Below are 14,732 nucleotides of genomic sequence, written 5' to 3'. Positions count from 1 at the left end.
GAGACAGAACCTACGGCAGGGAAACCAGGTAAAAGTTGAAGTTGGCTATGATGAGGAATTAAGGGAGTGATGGCATTCCCGTGATAGAAATGAATAACTTTTGCTTCGATGCAAAGGCTAAGAAGATGAGTGTCAGGACAATGTTTCCATGAAAATCAGTGGCAATGATGCTACAAGAGGGAAGGAGGATTAAGGGTCAGAGGGTTGCACAGGGCGATGGAGAATACAGAGTAAAAGAAAGTTGAGTTGATATACTCATTTGCCGAGGAGAAGTAGAAAGAAGAGAAATTCACTTCTATTTCAGTTCTGGTGTGACCATGTGAAAAACAAAAACCCAGTTGAGGCCAATAGGCCGAATTTCCAGGGGCAACAGACACATGCTGCTTCCTCCCTCGCTGTTTCCCTCAAAAAACAAATGGTGAAGACTTGACCGTGACTGTCCTCTTGGGATCTCTGATCCGCAAGTCTAGTTCCCTGCAGAGCAGTGGATTTTCATGGTGCAGAGGGAGATGCTGAACCTTCAGGGGTTCACTGCCACTTCATTAGCTACTTGAGGTTGTGAATGCTTCTCTTTTCTCACAAGTTCACAAAGCCTCAGTTCTCACAAAGCCTAACTCAGTGGCCATGTGGAGTACAAAATAAGAAAACATTAATTTATTGTAACAGAAACCAGTTTAATGAATAAATCTTTTTGAGTTTTCTGTGACAGATATTACATAAATAAAGAGAGATTTAAAAGTGGACTTTTAAACACAGGTTTTTAGCTCACCTCACAGTTTTCCCACAAGGATAGAAAATTTCTCTTCCTAATTTGAAACTTTTCACAATCCACTGAAATTATGAACACTGACTATCCACAGTCATCCTTTTAGTTACATCTTGGTATGCAATAGAAATAATGAATATGAAAGAAAATCATGTGCTATTTTAAATGTCATTTGTCTAAATACTGTTTCCAAAAAGTCACACTTACTACATTTTGATAGCTTTAGAGGGATATAAGGTATGAAAAAAAATTCTGATGACATGATATATAAAAATGTTGTTACGTAGGGAAGAATAATAATCTATGTGTGGAGGACTATTGCTCTGGGAAGTAGGGCCTGATCTTCATGGACATCTTCTTCATCGAGTACCAGGACCCCTGCCAGTTCATCCACACCACTCCATCGTCTGTGCCGTGCTTTGCCATGTCCCAGGTATAAGGGCCACCCCAGTAGTATCTGCCATTTGGATTGGCTGCATGACATCTATTATACCACCATCCACCACCATCCTCTTTAGAACACTGCTTTCTGGGATCTGTAGTTTTCCTGAAAGGAAATTCGTTTGGGGTTATTAGAACTGCAGTGCTCTCAAGTTGATTCTTTGCTAAGTACGCACAGAGAAGTGCTGTGTGCAATATTCCTTCCCTCTGGTTCTATATGTAAAGTCACAGTTACACAGTAAAGGTCTTCTCTGCCCTATAGCAAGAAAGGGAGAGAACTGGGCTTATGTGGCAAATTAATCTATATTTGTTACTTTATCCTGAAATGATAGCTTTCAGATCCCTTAGTGTTACAGATCCCTGGAAAACAAAATGGAGGTTTTGATATACACAGTACAATTTAGAGATAGGGAAATCTATCTAAGTACGCACTACTTAGTAACTGTGCTCAAATTACAGTTGTATCTTTTATGGTTATGTGATTTTGTGTAAATTACTTAATCTCTCTAAACTTAATTTGTAAAATGAGGATAGTAATGGCAACCTTATAGCTGGAGTGCTTTAGAGTGACCCAGAAAGAGCTTAGCACAGTGGCTGGCACACAGGAAGTACCCAAGAAATGAGAGTCACTAATCACATTAGCGATCACTAATGACTCCAAGAAGCAATGTTAGCAGCGGTGCTAAAAGCAGGAGGGAAGAACCAGCACGTACCAGCCGTCATTGTCTCTGTCGTATGTGCTGAAGAACATGCTGTTGTGGATGGTCATAGTCCGGTTTTCTCCCACCAGTTGAGAAGCTCCTTCTATGAGGGCATTGCCAGCTGTGCCCTTGTATTTGCTCACTGAGAGTTGATATTTGTTGGCCTCACTCTGTACAGTGAATCCTTCATAGAGTGCTGTCACCTTATCTCCTTTCCAGTCCTCCATTTCAATAAAAAGCTTTGTGGGTCCCAACCTGGTAAGCTGGCTAATTTTGTCATTTCCAAGCCAATACTCACCTAAAGGAAAAATAAAATAAAATCTCACCAAAAATAAAACCTTTAAAAAAAAAACTGGCTTTTCCCCCTCATCATTAGCTTTTATACTCTTTTTGTAAATTCTTCTTAACCTCCTAAAACTCCTAAAAACAGACTACCAACACTATGTTTTTTAAATGGAAAAAAAAAACCATCTAAAAAAGAATGATTTTATTTTGTACTCCCAGTTTTTACCTGGTACACCACAGTATTTTTTCCCATCTGCATTGGTTGCAATATTTCCAAATCCTTCCTTATATGGATCCCATTTCCTGCCAAAGTCAACACTACCATCTTGACGGTTCTGAATTACTGTCCATCCTTTGGTTGAAAGAAACAAAATAACACACATTACCACTAACAAATAATGTCGCTTTGAGGGCAATGTCTGAATTCCTTGTCCATTTAATTCATGCCCATCGATATTTAGTGCTCCAAAATAGATATAATAAGGAAATAAATGTGAGAGGAAAACTCGCAATATCTTTGGAAACTGCAAGTGCCTTATCTTACCCCAAATTGTGAATCAGAGGTATTCTAAAACATCAGATTGAATTCCAAATCAAATGGCTCATTGTTAGCTACGTTAAACCTAGGTTTTATTTCCTGGCATTTTATGGTATCAAAATAATTTCAGCATAATAGGTCAAAAGATATCAAACACTTACCTCCTCTTTCTGTTTTCATATCACAGTATACTCTATATGGTTTGATAGAACTGTCAGGCTGAATGAGATACATTTCAGATGTTTCACCTCCATTCCTGATAATTTCCTCACATTCTGAAACCATAAGATAACATTATATTTAGGGACTACAACATCATTACCTTGTCTTTAGTCACTAATTTTGTAAGATAACTGATTACATAGATACTAAAGAACATTTTATTTTAGACATTTGAGAATATGTTGTAGAAACTTAATCTTCCTTTTACTAAAAATCAAACTCGGTTTCAAGGAATTCTATCTGCCAAGGGGGTGTAAAAGCTCTTCTCTACCTTTTGTGTCCTGTGATATCCATAAACTTCCAGAACCCACGTGATGGAGAAATCCCTACATCTATCCATGATTCCACCATCTTTTCAAGCAAGCATGTACATTACACCCATGGAGCTACCACCATCATTACACTGCTTCCTACTCATCAAAAACTGGCAAATGCATTAGGCATGGTAGGGATATCTTCATGATGTGCTAAGATGTCATTAGGATATGTTGGGAAAATCCATTGGACTTCTTTTAGTTCTCTTATTTTTAGAGAGTGTGAGTTCTTCTGGAACCTACTAGAAATATGTATCTTAACTAGTTACCTCTGCCAGACACCACAGGAATATTGCAAGTGACAGTACACGGGCTGCGGCAGTATTCCATCTGAGCTGAGACATCCGATTCTAATTTTTGTATTTTGCTTCTCAAATTTTCCAGAATTGAACGGAGCACACGAAGTTTAGTTGGGATATTACTGTTCACAGTCTCATCTATATATAACTGGTGCTTTTCCAGTTGTGAGGAGTACTCATTTATTACATTGTCATTATCTGGAAAAATGAAATTATGTAGGAGTGGTTAGCATTTTCTCTTGATAAAAAAACTAAACGTATTCAACCACACAATTGTGATTCTGATTTTCTGAGAATAAACTAATAGACCCCGAATGAACATCGGGCAGTCATGATATGTAGTTGTACTTAGGGGAAATTATTTGCCCCATGGCATACAAAAATTAACATATAGTCTAGCTACTATAATAGTAATTTACCTTAGATTAAGCTAAAAATTATGCCTAATAATAGATACAATAAGTTGTCTATTACTTTGGTGACAAAAAGAGGAGAAAGCAGGACTTAGGCTTTCCATCTCAGAAGTTCAACATCATATGGAGTAGACACACTTGATTTATTTATTCATCTTACTTAAGTACAGCAGAGCCTTGAAATATACAAGAGAAATGCCATGATTCCTTTGAAAAATGTCCAAATTTGGGTATGCTACTCCCTGAAACACCCATGCCATGCTGGCTCACTAGCTGATTCCTAACCACCAAGCCAATAGCACTCAAAGTTCAGATCTCAGGATTCAAAGGATAAGATCATTATCTGCAATTCAATTGAGTATATCCTGGACACAGTTATATTCAAAACCTCAAATGTTAAATCTATAAATGCTAAATTTTTACTCTGTGAATATACTGTCTTCGGAGTCACAAGTTTTTTTATAGACTAAAAATAAGGACTCACAGTGAAAATTTTCACAGAGAATCATCCTTGCTGATGCCAGACTGGGAATAAGAGTTGCATAGTGCTTGTCAGACAAGTTGCAGGTGAAGATGCCTAAGTGAGGACCTTGGGGTAATCAGGCTCATACTGAACTACTCGGACTCATCTAGAAACATGAATCTCCTCAGAATTGTGCATTCTAATGGCACTCTGACAGTTTCAATTTTATAATAGAATCAAACAGGAAACACAAGGACATCTACCTTTTACTTGCTTCTGCCTCTCTTTCCACATGTTTTTTAGCAGAGTTATATACTGAAAGGTGGAAGAAGAGGTCTGGGAAACAGACTCTATATTAGTAATTAACTCTTCTACATTCTTTCTGATTGGTCTTTCCTCTTTTACCAAAGTATCTTGCAACTGACATCCTGTAGGACACAACACGCCCTACAAACAAAGAAAATAGCCAACATTAGATGAAGGATTGGGGTTATGGATATTTGTGAAAATAGCATATAGTGAAAATTCAATGACATCATTCACCAATATAAAAACTTGCAATTTGATTTTCTTTATGTGAGACCAGAAATTCTAGACTCATCATTATATTCCTCTGAAGATTAAAAATAATCCTTACCACAGAACAAAGGTAATTAGGCTATGAAAATGTTACCCTCTGAACAGACAAAGTGGGCAAAGTACAAAGGAGAGGCAACATCATGTGTCCTAATTTGTAATCTTGGGCCCAGACCAAAGAAAATTAGAAAAGCACCCTTAGCCCAAGGCCCAATAAGTTTGTTTTGTATTTACATCCAAAAGATACAAACAAAATAAAAATGATGGTAATGTGGGTCAACACAACATCAGGAAGACATGATGAATACAGGCCTTCTTCGCACGGGAGGCCCACCCACCAGGTCTGGGTCAGCGTGCAGGCAGCCGTCAGCATCAGGGGGTTTTCTCTCCACTTTCTTCTGGCGGATAGCTGCTTTGGCTGGACGAGCCTGATAGCCATCTCCGCTGATGGGAGGGGGGACGGGTCTCAGGCTGGGAGCCTCCTCCCTCTTCTTGTCATAGGGTCGATGACCACGGGCATCCAAATGCAACTTCAGGGAACCAGGCAGAAATAAAATGTAGAGTGTTATAGGAGATTTTAGATGTAGCTATTCCAACACCCTCATTCTATAAGTTTGGTTATCAAATGACTGAGGATTTGCTTAAGGTTCATCAACTAGCTAGTTGTTGTTCGTAAATCAATAGGTTCCTTAGGTTTCTTCAGTAACAGTAGAAAGAAAAACAGTGCAAAAAGCTATTGTGCCTGGGGTAGTTTTTAAAAAGAGACCTTAAAAAATGTTGTATCAGATAATGAAAGGTAATGACCTCAGATTCCTGAAACCTATACATTGGAACACACAAAATAGTAAGAAATCTATACCGTCAGGAGGAATAAATGTTCTCAAGGCACTGGATTACTAAATTCCTGTAATTATTGTTAATTATTTTTTTACTTTCAATTTTTATGAATTGATGATTAATTTGGCTAACTCCTATATAATAATATTTAAGAGGCAATACAGATTTATTAAAAGCAAAATTTACTTAGGATTTATTTGTAATAAGACAACCATTGGCTCTAACATGTTTGAAGAGGAATAAGGTATTCTGGAGCCAGACTGCTTGGTTTCAAGTCTTGACCCCCACCACTTACTAGCTATAAAGATCTTTGGCAAGTTACTTCATCTGTAAAATAGGGATGATAAAAGTATCTGCCATATAAGACGATTGTTAGGATTAAATGACTTATTGCATATGACACCCTTAGAAGAATACCTGGCACATATTGAGTTATTATTATTGTTTTTATTGCAATCACACATAACAGATACTACAGTGTAAGTGGCTTTTCCACTACTAACTTCAATCTTATCTTCTATCAACAAAATTGTTAAATCATTCTCATGAAATTTTCTACTTGATTTCCTTTATCAAATACCATGATTTTCTCATATTTAAAATAATTCTCAAGGTATGTGCATTGCAATTAAAATTATTTGCTAATTGAAAAAATATTACATTAAAAGATAGTGAAGTGGAAAATATGCAATGCAATACAAAAGTGCTGGCTTAGATTAACTATATTATCATCATATGACCTTTGTCAGTACTTACACCTTTTGAGACTTAATTACAAATTAACAAATGATTAGATTTGCTGCAGAGACTAAGCTCTCTAGCTATTTTGTGGGCCTAGAAATCATTGAATGACTGTTTGGAATTTCACTGTCATTTATTCAGTAAGTTAGAATAATATTTAACATTTAGTGGTAGAGCACTAGGCTTTAAACCCAGGCAAGTTGGATCAAGATTCCCCTGCTTAACTGCTGAAATTAAACTACAGTATATGTTATGTGTGACTGCAAGAAAAATAATAATGTATGAAGATTTGTAGGAAATATACATATTTTGTGTCAAAGACATGGTCCCAGCCAGACAGGAATTTTATGAAATGTGATTCATCTGTTTACTACAAATCAAATTATAACAGAAGAAAAATATTTCTTTTTTATTTTAGAATATAATTAAAGAGGTAGTGTTGGTGATCTAGCTTTCCTAGAGAAAAGTAAATGAAAAATGTTAAACATCTTAAAAGAAATTATATGAAGTTTATGAAGACCACTTATTGAAGCAACTAAAACTAGAAAATCCAATTGGAAGGTTAAACTAGTAAACTGTCTCTGTGTAGATTAGTTGGTGAGCAGGAATGTAAAAGTGCTTACCCAAGTACTTTATAAAAGTTTACTCTTACACATGTTTTACATTTTTCTTACCTAATTCAATTAACCAAATAACTATCTTTTTATATGTATAGTTTGATAATTAAAACACTTAGGTTCCCTTCAAATTCAACAAGTGATCCAAAATGAATCACTTCATTTATGTATTACTGTGTACTTTTATTTCTAGTATGGTGATACTATGCTATATACAAGAAATTTGATCAGGAGTCATCTGATAATAAAATTTTAATTCTTTAAATATTCATTTCTCTAAATGCATTTTTGTATTTTTGACATCTGCAAACCAGTAGGAGTAAATCAGCAAAGATAGTACTTGAGGAAAAACTGTTCTATGAATGAATATATTAAATGGAGCGATATATTTGATAACCACTAATAATAACAATATATAAATTTCTCATTTGAAAAAAACAATTTTTAATCTTCTATTACCACACTTGATCTCTTCTGCTTTTAGATTTAGTTTACAATTTTCATTCATAAATAGCCTGTAATTTCATGAGCTTTATATTACCCTCCTTCACCAAAGAGCCATCTAGCTACTACAGCTTTTTTCTTTTAAAATGCTGCTCTTTTATTATTTTATAGTCTGGGAAATTTTCAGATATTTGTTCTCAAATTGTAATAACATATTGCTAGAACTCAATGAAAATGATAGTACTCAGGAGAGCAACAATCGGAAAAACACATCTTACATTAGATCTGACATCTTCTTCCTGGGAAAATAAAGGTGATAAACCAGAAAATGAGAAATTATTATTTTGTTTTTATATAAGAAATACTATGCAACATTCTTTAAATAAAATAGGTCTTAGAGATTAACAATTCAATTTCATATTTAAAATCAATGTTAATTTCATTATAATATTCACATATGATTATGTTTTGGTTATATTTTATATTAATAATATTAGTAAGAATACAATAATATTTAAAAGTCACCTCATCGTAGTCATCAATAGCTTGGGCCTTAACTATAAAAACACACAATAGTAGCAGTAGTAGATGTTTCATGGTTTTAAATTTTTGGAAGTTCCAAGAAACCATCCTTTGCTATAGACTTAACTGAGAGATCTTCAATCCTATATATATCTGAATCCTCTGTTAGCTATGCCTTTCCAAGTGATTACCTTCCTTAGTTAACGTTTAATTTTTTGGTTCACTTGTTGGCTGAACCATTTTATCCCTTAAGCAACATGTTCCCAGCAAGACTTATTTACTTGTCATACAACTGTTCCCTGTTGGCCGAGTTTAGTAACACCGAAGTTCCTTAATTCATTTAATCGGACAATATGACGGGAAATTGGGACATTCCTAAAAGAGTTGTGTATCACATTTCCTGTAAATTAACGTGGATGCTACACAGGCTCCCAAAGAATGTGTGAGGAAAAAAATATTTTTAATCCAAGCACAAAAAAATTCGACCTACTTACAAGGCACCCACTAACATTGTGAACTCACTAGAGGTTTACCATAAGTGCTGTTTTGAGGTAATCCTGTAATTCAGTTTTTAAAAAGGCCATTAAACTAAAGAATAATATTACCATGTGTTCATCTTCTCTTTCAGACATTAATCAGAATAACAAAATTATCGATAATATTCATGCCTTATGCTATGATAGACTAACATGAAAAAGAAAATGTAGTCTTCTTTTTTTGCTCTGACCACTTTCCATATTTTGTTCTTTACTAATATGTTAAAATGTTTAAATAATTCTAAACTTTATTAAAATAATTAGTAGATTACAGATTCCTAAATCAAAATCATTATTATGGTGATTGGATACATATTTAACATTTTATTTTTATATTATATTTATATATAAATATATTTTATATATATATATATATAAATATATTTTATATATATTTATATATATAAATATAAATATATATAAATATATATATTTATATATAATATATATATTAATACATTATTAATATTTATAAAAACAATGTTATTTTAACATTAGTGAAGCCTTCGTATATCTATTTCAAATAGAAGCTCAGACACCATTTCCTTTCATAATTTCCTATAAGCTAACAAATGCATCTTTGTCGTCTTTTCATTGTTTTTTGCAATCAGGATTAACAACTCTTACAAGAATCAATAGCAAAACCATAGCCAAAACAAAAATCCCAGCAAGTGTGCTCTTTATAGCATTTTTCTGGGTTTCTTTGGTATGCAAAGTGAAACATCTGTTGTTAAATTTTTTAAGTGATTTTCTTAAAAAGATAGCAGGTTATCCAGGTTTGGAACAGGAGAATATGTTTTAAACAATGCTTTGAAGCAGTCTCTTGATAATGGTACGAAACACACTAAATTTCTTTCTTCTCTGGGTAGCATAAGTTGCATTCCTAAATCCTTTTAACTCAGATTTATAGAAGCAAAATGTTGAGTTTAAATTAAGTAAAATAGTTGATTGGATTTTTCCAAATTTATCTCAATCATTAGTACTGGGTAAATACTATACTTTAAGATCAGCTTAGTTTTATTTTTTCTTAGAAGAATACATACTCTGACTGAGAAAGCAAATTTGTGTGTATGCCTGTGTCAATTAAAAGAAGATGCAATAATATTTCCCTTCAAAATGTAACTGAGGAAAAGTTTATTTTAATCATCCGGGCAGGGTTTTATTTTAGTGATGTCAGGTTCTTGCTGATTTAAAAAGACAGAGAACGTTAAGACAACTAAAAAATTTTTTTTCTTTTGAGGTAACATTATATTATCTTCATTTTCAAGCACTGACATTACATCAACTAGCAATAGAACCATTATTTAATTCCCAGAAGTTTGTTAATTTTTTGTTTCTTCTAGCATATTATAGTAACTTGTGCAACATTAACGTGAAAGTTCCCTTATAAGTCGCACTTTTTTTCTACTCTGACAGGCATTCTTGCCATCATCACCAGGAAGGTGGAAGGAAATCACTGGAAATCACTCCATAACACCAGAGACTAAACATTCATTCCACAAATAGCTCTTGAGGGCCTCCTATGTGACAGGCAGTGTGCTAGAAGCTGGGGATACACTGGTGAATAAGACAGACCATAGTAGGCATTTGATAAAAAAATCGTAGAATGAATGAGTGAACTAGCTTTCATTGAAACAGGCCTCTGATTCCAAGCTCTGATAATCATTTATCTGCTTTAAGTTTTACAGATGATGAAACAGCGACTCAGAGAGGTTAAGTAAAGTACTCAAGGCATACAAGTAGTAAGTACTGGTAGCAGGACTTGACCCATGTCTGTCTGACCAGACAGTTCATGCTCTGTGCCCGTTAGACCATATTGCCCAACAAAATGTAAACATGATAAAGAATTGACCTGTACCTTTTTGGTTTGCTGTTGTCGTTGTTTTGGTCAGTTCTTTTTCTTGAGACTACAGTGTCTCAGACGGGCACTCCCATCCTTAGCCTTTATTTTCACTTACATTTTCACTGTAATATGTGTGTGTGGGTTGGATATTCATGTCTGTGTGAGAGGCATGGTTGATGCAGTGAATAATAACTATGAGTTTCTTTAATTCTACTTCTTGCTAGATTTTTTTATAGAGTTATATACAGCTATACTAACATTTTAAAGTGCCTAATATTACAAAGTAAATTACCATGTTTTCAAAGAGAAGAAATGCATTTACAGAGATCCTGCTCGCTAAAATACTTAATTTTTTAAAAATGTTGTTGTCATTGGTGGAGGAGAAAGGGAGTACTATTTGTTCAGTTATGTTTTTAGATCAATAGTGCAGGGTTCTTCAAATTAGCTGATCCCCTTATGTAAGTCAAGGGCAGTAAATCAGTGACAGAAAAAACAGAAATTATCTGTCCTGCCCAGCAGCTCTCTGGCAAGAAGGGCAGACTTGCCAGCACTGATTGTCAAGCATTTGTTGTTGATACTTTTACAATTCAAGTCAGGCCCAGTTATAGCACACAAGGCAATTTGTGTTCATCAAATATTTATAGAACACCTATTTTGTGCTAGAGGCCAAGGATACTTTGGTCACCAAGATAGACAAAAGCCCTGTACTCATGAAGTTTTGTGTCTAGAGGGGAAGACAGAAAATAAAAACTACTTATATGTGCTGAACCTAAGACCCTGTGCTGAGCCAGGAAAGGTGAGGCTTTGGGAACAGTAACTTAGGGACCCTAACCTCCTTCCAGGGGAAAAATGACCTGAAAGGAAAAGGCTTTTGGACTTGAAACTTGTGGTTTGAATGACTGTGTGGTTTATATCAGACACCGGCCACATGATAGGTATTTGACAAATATCTGTTGAACTAGTTTGTGAACACAGAATGAGTGAATGATTGAATAAATAAAACGAAATACTGATTCTCTTTGTCTAAGAAGGCATAGGTTTTGAGAACCATATTAAATCATTGTTAGTCTCTGTATGGTTTTTTTTCTTTTTGTTTTTTGTCTTACCCTGAACCACAGTATGAGAACCACTATCCAAGGGGAAATTAATACTGAAGAGTTGGAAGCCAGCTTGGACCAGAGCTTGATGGGCAAACCTGAGACTAATGTGACAGTGACAGCCATAACTGGTTAGCATCTGCAATGGGAAAGCACATTGCAGGGAAGAAGGGTAGGGCTAGCTCTGTCTCTTATGGAAAGTCTCCTTCTATTGACTTGGTAGATATCAGTTTGCTTTTCTTACGGAAGCTGATACCACGGCAATAAGGAGAAAAATAGGACATTTTCTCCTTCAACCCAATGCCAATCACAGGAGCTAGAGAAAAGACAGAGATGCTCTTTTGCTTCTGTCACATTAGACTCAAAACCACAAAGGGTGTGACCAACAACAGTTGGAGTGCTGCTCCCTTCTCTTGGAATGACCCCTAAAATGCAGGAGTGGGGCTCCTGCAGTCCTGTTAGTATTGTGATACCCTGACCCTCTAGCCACAGGTGACTGAGTAGGGGTAGATCCCTTACCCAAGCTAGCCCTATCAGCTTCTCTCCCCCAGTTTTATGTTTGCAAAGGAAATAAGCAAAGGAAATAATTAGGTTGATTGGCCTGATGTCACATTCATGGCAGCATTCTAGAGAGAAAGCCTACCAACTTCAGCAGCAGGAGCCACCAAAACTTCCAAACTTGATCATTTGATTCTTCTGCCAAATCTGAGACACCTGATTGTCCTTTTAAATAGTACCCCCCCATTATCTTTTGGTAAGTTAATGGCAGGGGGCTACTATTTAAAAGGTAAGTAAGGGCTTCCCTGGTGATGCAGTGGTTAAGAATCCTCCTGCCAATGCAGGGGACACGGGTTCGAGCCCTGGTCCGGGAAGATCCCACATGACGCAGAGTAACTAAGCCTGTGCGCCACAACTACTGAGCCTGAGCTCTAGAGCCCGCGAGCCACAATTCCTGAAGCCCGGGCGCCTAGAGCCCATGCTCGGCAACAAGAAAAGCCAGCGCAATGAGAAGCCTGCGCACCACAATGAAGAGTAGCCCCCACTCGTCGCAACTAGAGAAAGCCCGCACACAGCAACAAGAGTCATGTACCACAATGCTCACTGCAGCTCTATTTACAATAGCCAGGATATGGAAGCAACCTAAGTGTCCATCAACATTTGAATGGATAAAGAAGATGTGGCACATACATACAATGGAATATTACTCAGCCATAAAAGGAAACGAAATAGAGTTATTTGTAGTGAGATGGATGGACCTAGAATCTGTCATACAGAGTGAAGTAAGTCAGAAAGAGAAAAATAAATACCTTATGCTAACACATATATATGGAATCTAAAAAAAAAATGTTCTGAAGAACCTAGGGGCAGGACAGGAATAAAGACGCAGACGTAGAGAATGGACTTGAGGACACAGGGAGGGGGAAGGTTAAGCTGGGATGAAGTGAGAGAGTGGCATGGACTTATATATACTAACAAATGTAAGATAGCTAGTGGGAAGCAGCCAGCACAGGGAGATCGGCTTGGTGCTTTGTGACCACCTAGAGGGGTGGGATAGGGAGGGTGGGAGGGAGATGCAGGAGGGACGAGATATGGGGATATATGTATATGTACAGCTGATTCACTTTGTTATAAAGCAGAAACTAACACACCATTATAAAGCAATTATATCCCAATAAAGATGTTAAAAACAAAACAAAACAAAAAGCAAACAAAAACAACAACAAAAAAAACAAAGACCCAACGCAGCCAAAAATAAATAAATAAAATAAATAAATTAAAAAAAATACCTCTAAAAGGTAAGTTAATTAATGGCTGAGATAGCTTCTGGGGTTTGCTGAACTAATTCAAAGGGAAAGTTAAGATCAAATGTTTGGGAATCAAACTGAGTTTTTAAAAAAAGCATAAATCACACATTGGAAACAGAAGCTGTATTTTCACACAATGCAATAAAGCACTTAAAAGTGATTAAGTATATAGTACCAGTAGTAAAACTCTGTAGAAAATGAAAACTTTTTATTTGGAGTATTTTATAACATTCATTTAAAAAACCTTTCACTATTTAATAAAAATGTCTTGAATTAAATTAACAGTATTTTCTGTAAAATATGCCCAAGATTAGATTAATGACATAACAGACATTTATAATTTTGAGTCTTCTGATCCAAGAATAAGGTATGCATTTTCATAGATTCAAATCTTCTTCTTTATGTCCCTTAAGCTTTTTTTCACATGACTTGCATACTTTTCATTTATTGTTGTTATAAATGAGATTTTCCCCCATTATATGTTTTAACTGCATACATAAAAGCTATTGATTTTTGAAAGAGAATAAAGAGATGTCCTATATTGGTGAGTAAAAAAAAAAATTAGCTTAACTAATGAAGGGAGACTTTCCTTAAGATTTGTACTATTGGTTTCACCCAAACAGACTTAATAATATATATTAATAAAGTATTCACCGTGTGTGCTTTTGGGAACAATCCTCCTACGCTTATGAAGAGCAGCAGTGACCCCTACTGCTCAAATAAGGCAGCTCTAGGTGTCAGCCAGGACAGGGATTTTTTTTTTTTTTTTTAATTTTTATTGGAGTACAGTTGATTCACAATGTTGTGTTAGTTTCAGGTGTACAACAAAGTGAATCTGTTATAAATATACATATAACCACTCTTTTTAAGATACAGTAGGTCCTTATTAGTTATCTATTTTATATATAGTAGTGTGTATATGTCAATCCCAATCTTCCAATTTATCCCTCCCCCTTCCCTGGTAACCATAAGTTTATTTTCTACATCTGTAACTCTATTTCTGTTTTGTAGATAAGTTCATTTGTATCCTTTTTTTTCAGATTTCATATATAAGCGATATCATACGATATTTGTCTTTCTCTGTCTGACTTACTTCACTCAGTATGACAATCCATGTTCCTGCAAATGGCATTATTTTGTTTTTTTATGGCTGAGTAATATTCCACTGTATATATGTACCACATCTTTATCTATGTTGCCATAGATATATTAGAACGTTGCTTACCTTTCTATAATTTTATTGCCCTTTGCTGGTCATGTTCTTTTGTATAG

The 14,732-nt window shown here is 35.4% G+C and overlaps 1 protein-coding gene across 2 annotated transcripts; it reads right to left on the bottom strand.

Moving 5' to 3' along the window:
- Positions 1–653: 653 nt before the first annotated feature.
- Positions 654–8,341, bottom strand: FGB (fibrinogen beta chain). Of its 2 annotated transcripts, XM_036853074.1 has the most exons (9): positions 8,183–8,341; positions 7,936–7,956; positions 5,357–5,548; positions 4,706–4,889; positions 3,537–3,764; positions 2,893–3,006; positions 2,420–2,545; positions 1,921–2,206; positions 654–1,313 (listed from the first exon to the last, which is right to left on the bottom strand). In XM_036853074.1, exons 1-9 carry the CDS (start codon positions 8,285–8,287, stop codon positions 1,082–1,084), a joined length of 1,488 nt encoding a protein of 495 aa, XP_036708969.1. In that variant the 5' UTR covers positions 8,288–8,341; the 3' UTR covers positions 654–1,081. The 2 variants fall into 2 exon arrangements, with proteins under 2 accessions (XP_036708969.1, XP_036708970.1); XM_036853075.1 differs by lacking the exon at positions 7,936–7,956 and having other exon boundaries at positions 8,183–8,291.
- Between the last annotated feature and the right edge of the window lie 6,391 nt (positions 8,342–14,732).

The sequence above is a fragment of the Balaenoptera musculus genome, chromosome 5, assembly GCF_009873245.2.
Source record: "Balaenoptera musculus isolate JJ_BM4_2016_0621 chromosome 5, mBalMus1.pri.v3, whole genome shotgun sequence".
Lineage (NCBI taxonomy): Eukaryota > Metazoa > Chordata > Mammalia > Artiodactyla > Balaenopteridae > Balaenoptera > Balaenoptera musculus.
Note: the sequence above shows the minus strand (reverse complement) of the source record. Positions and strands in the feature narration are given on the sequence as shown.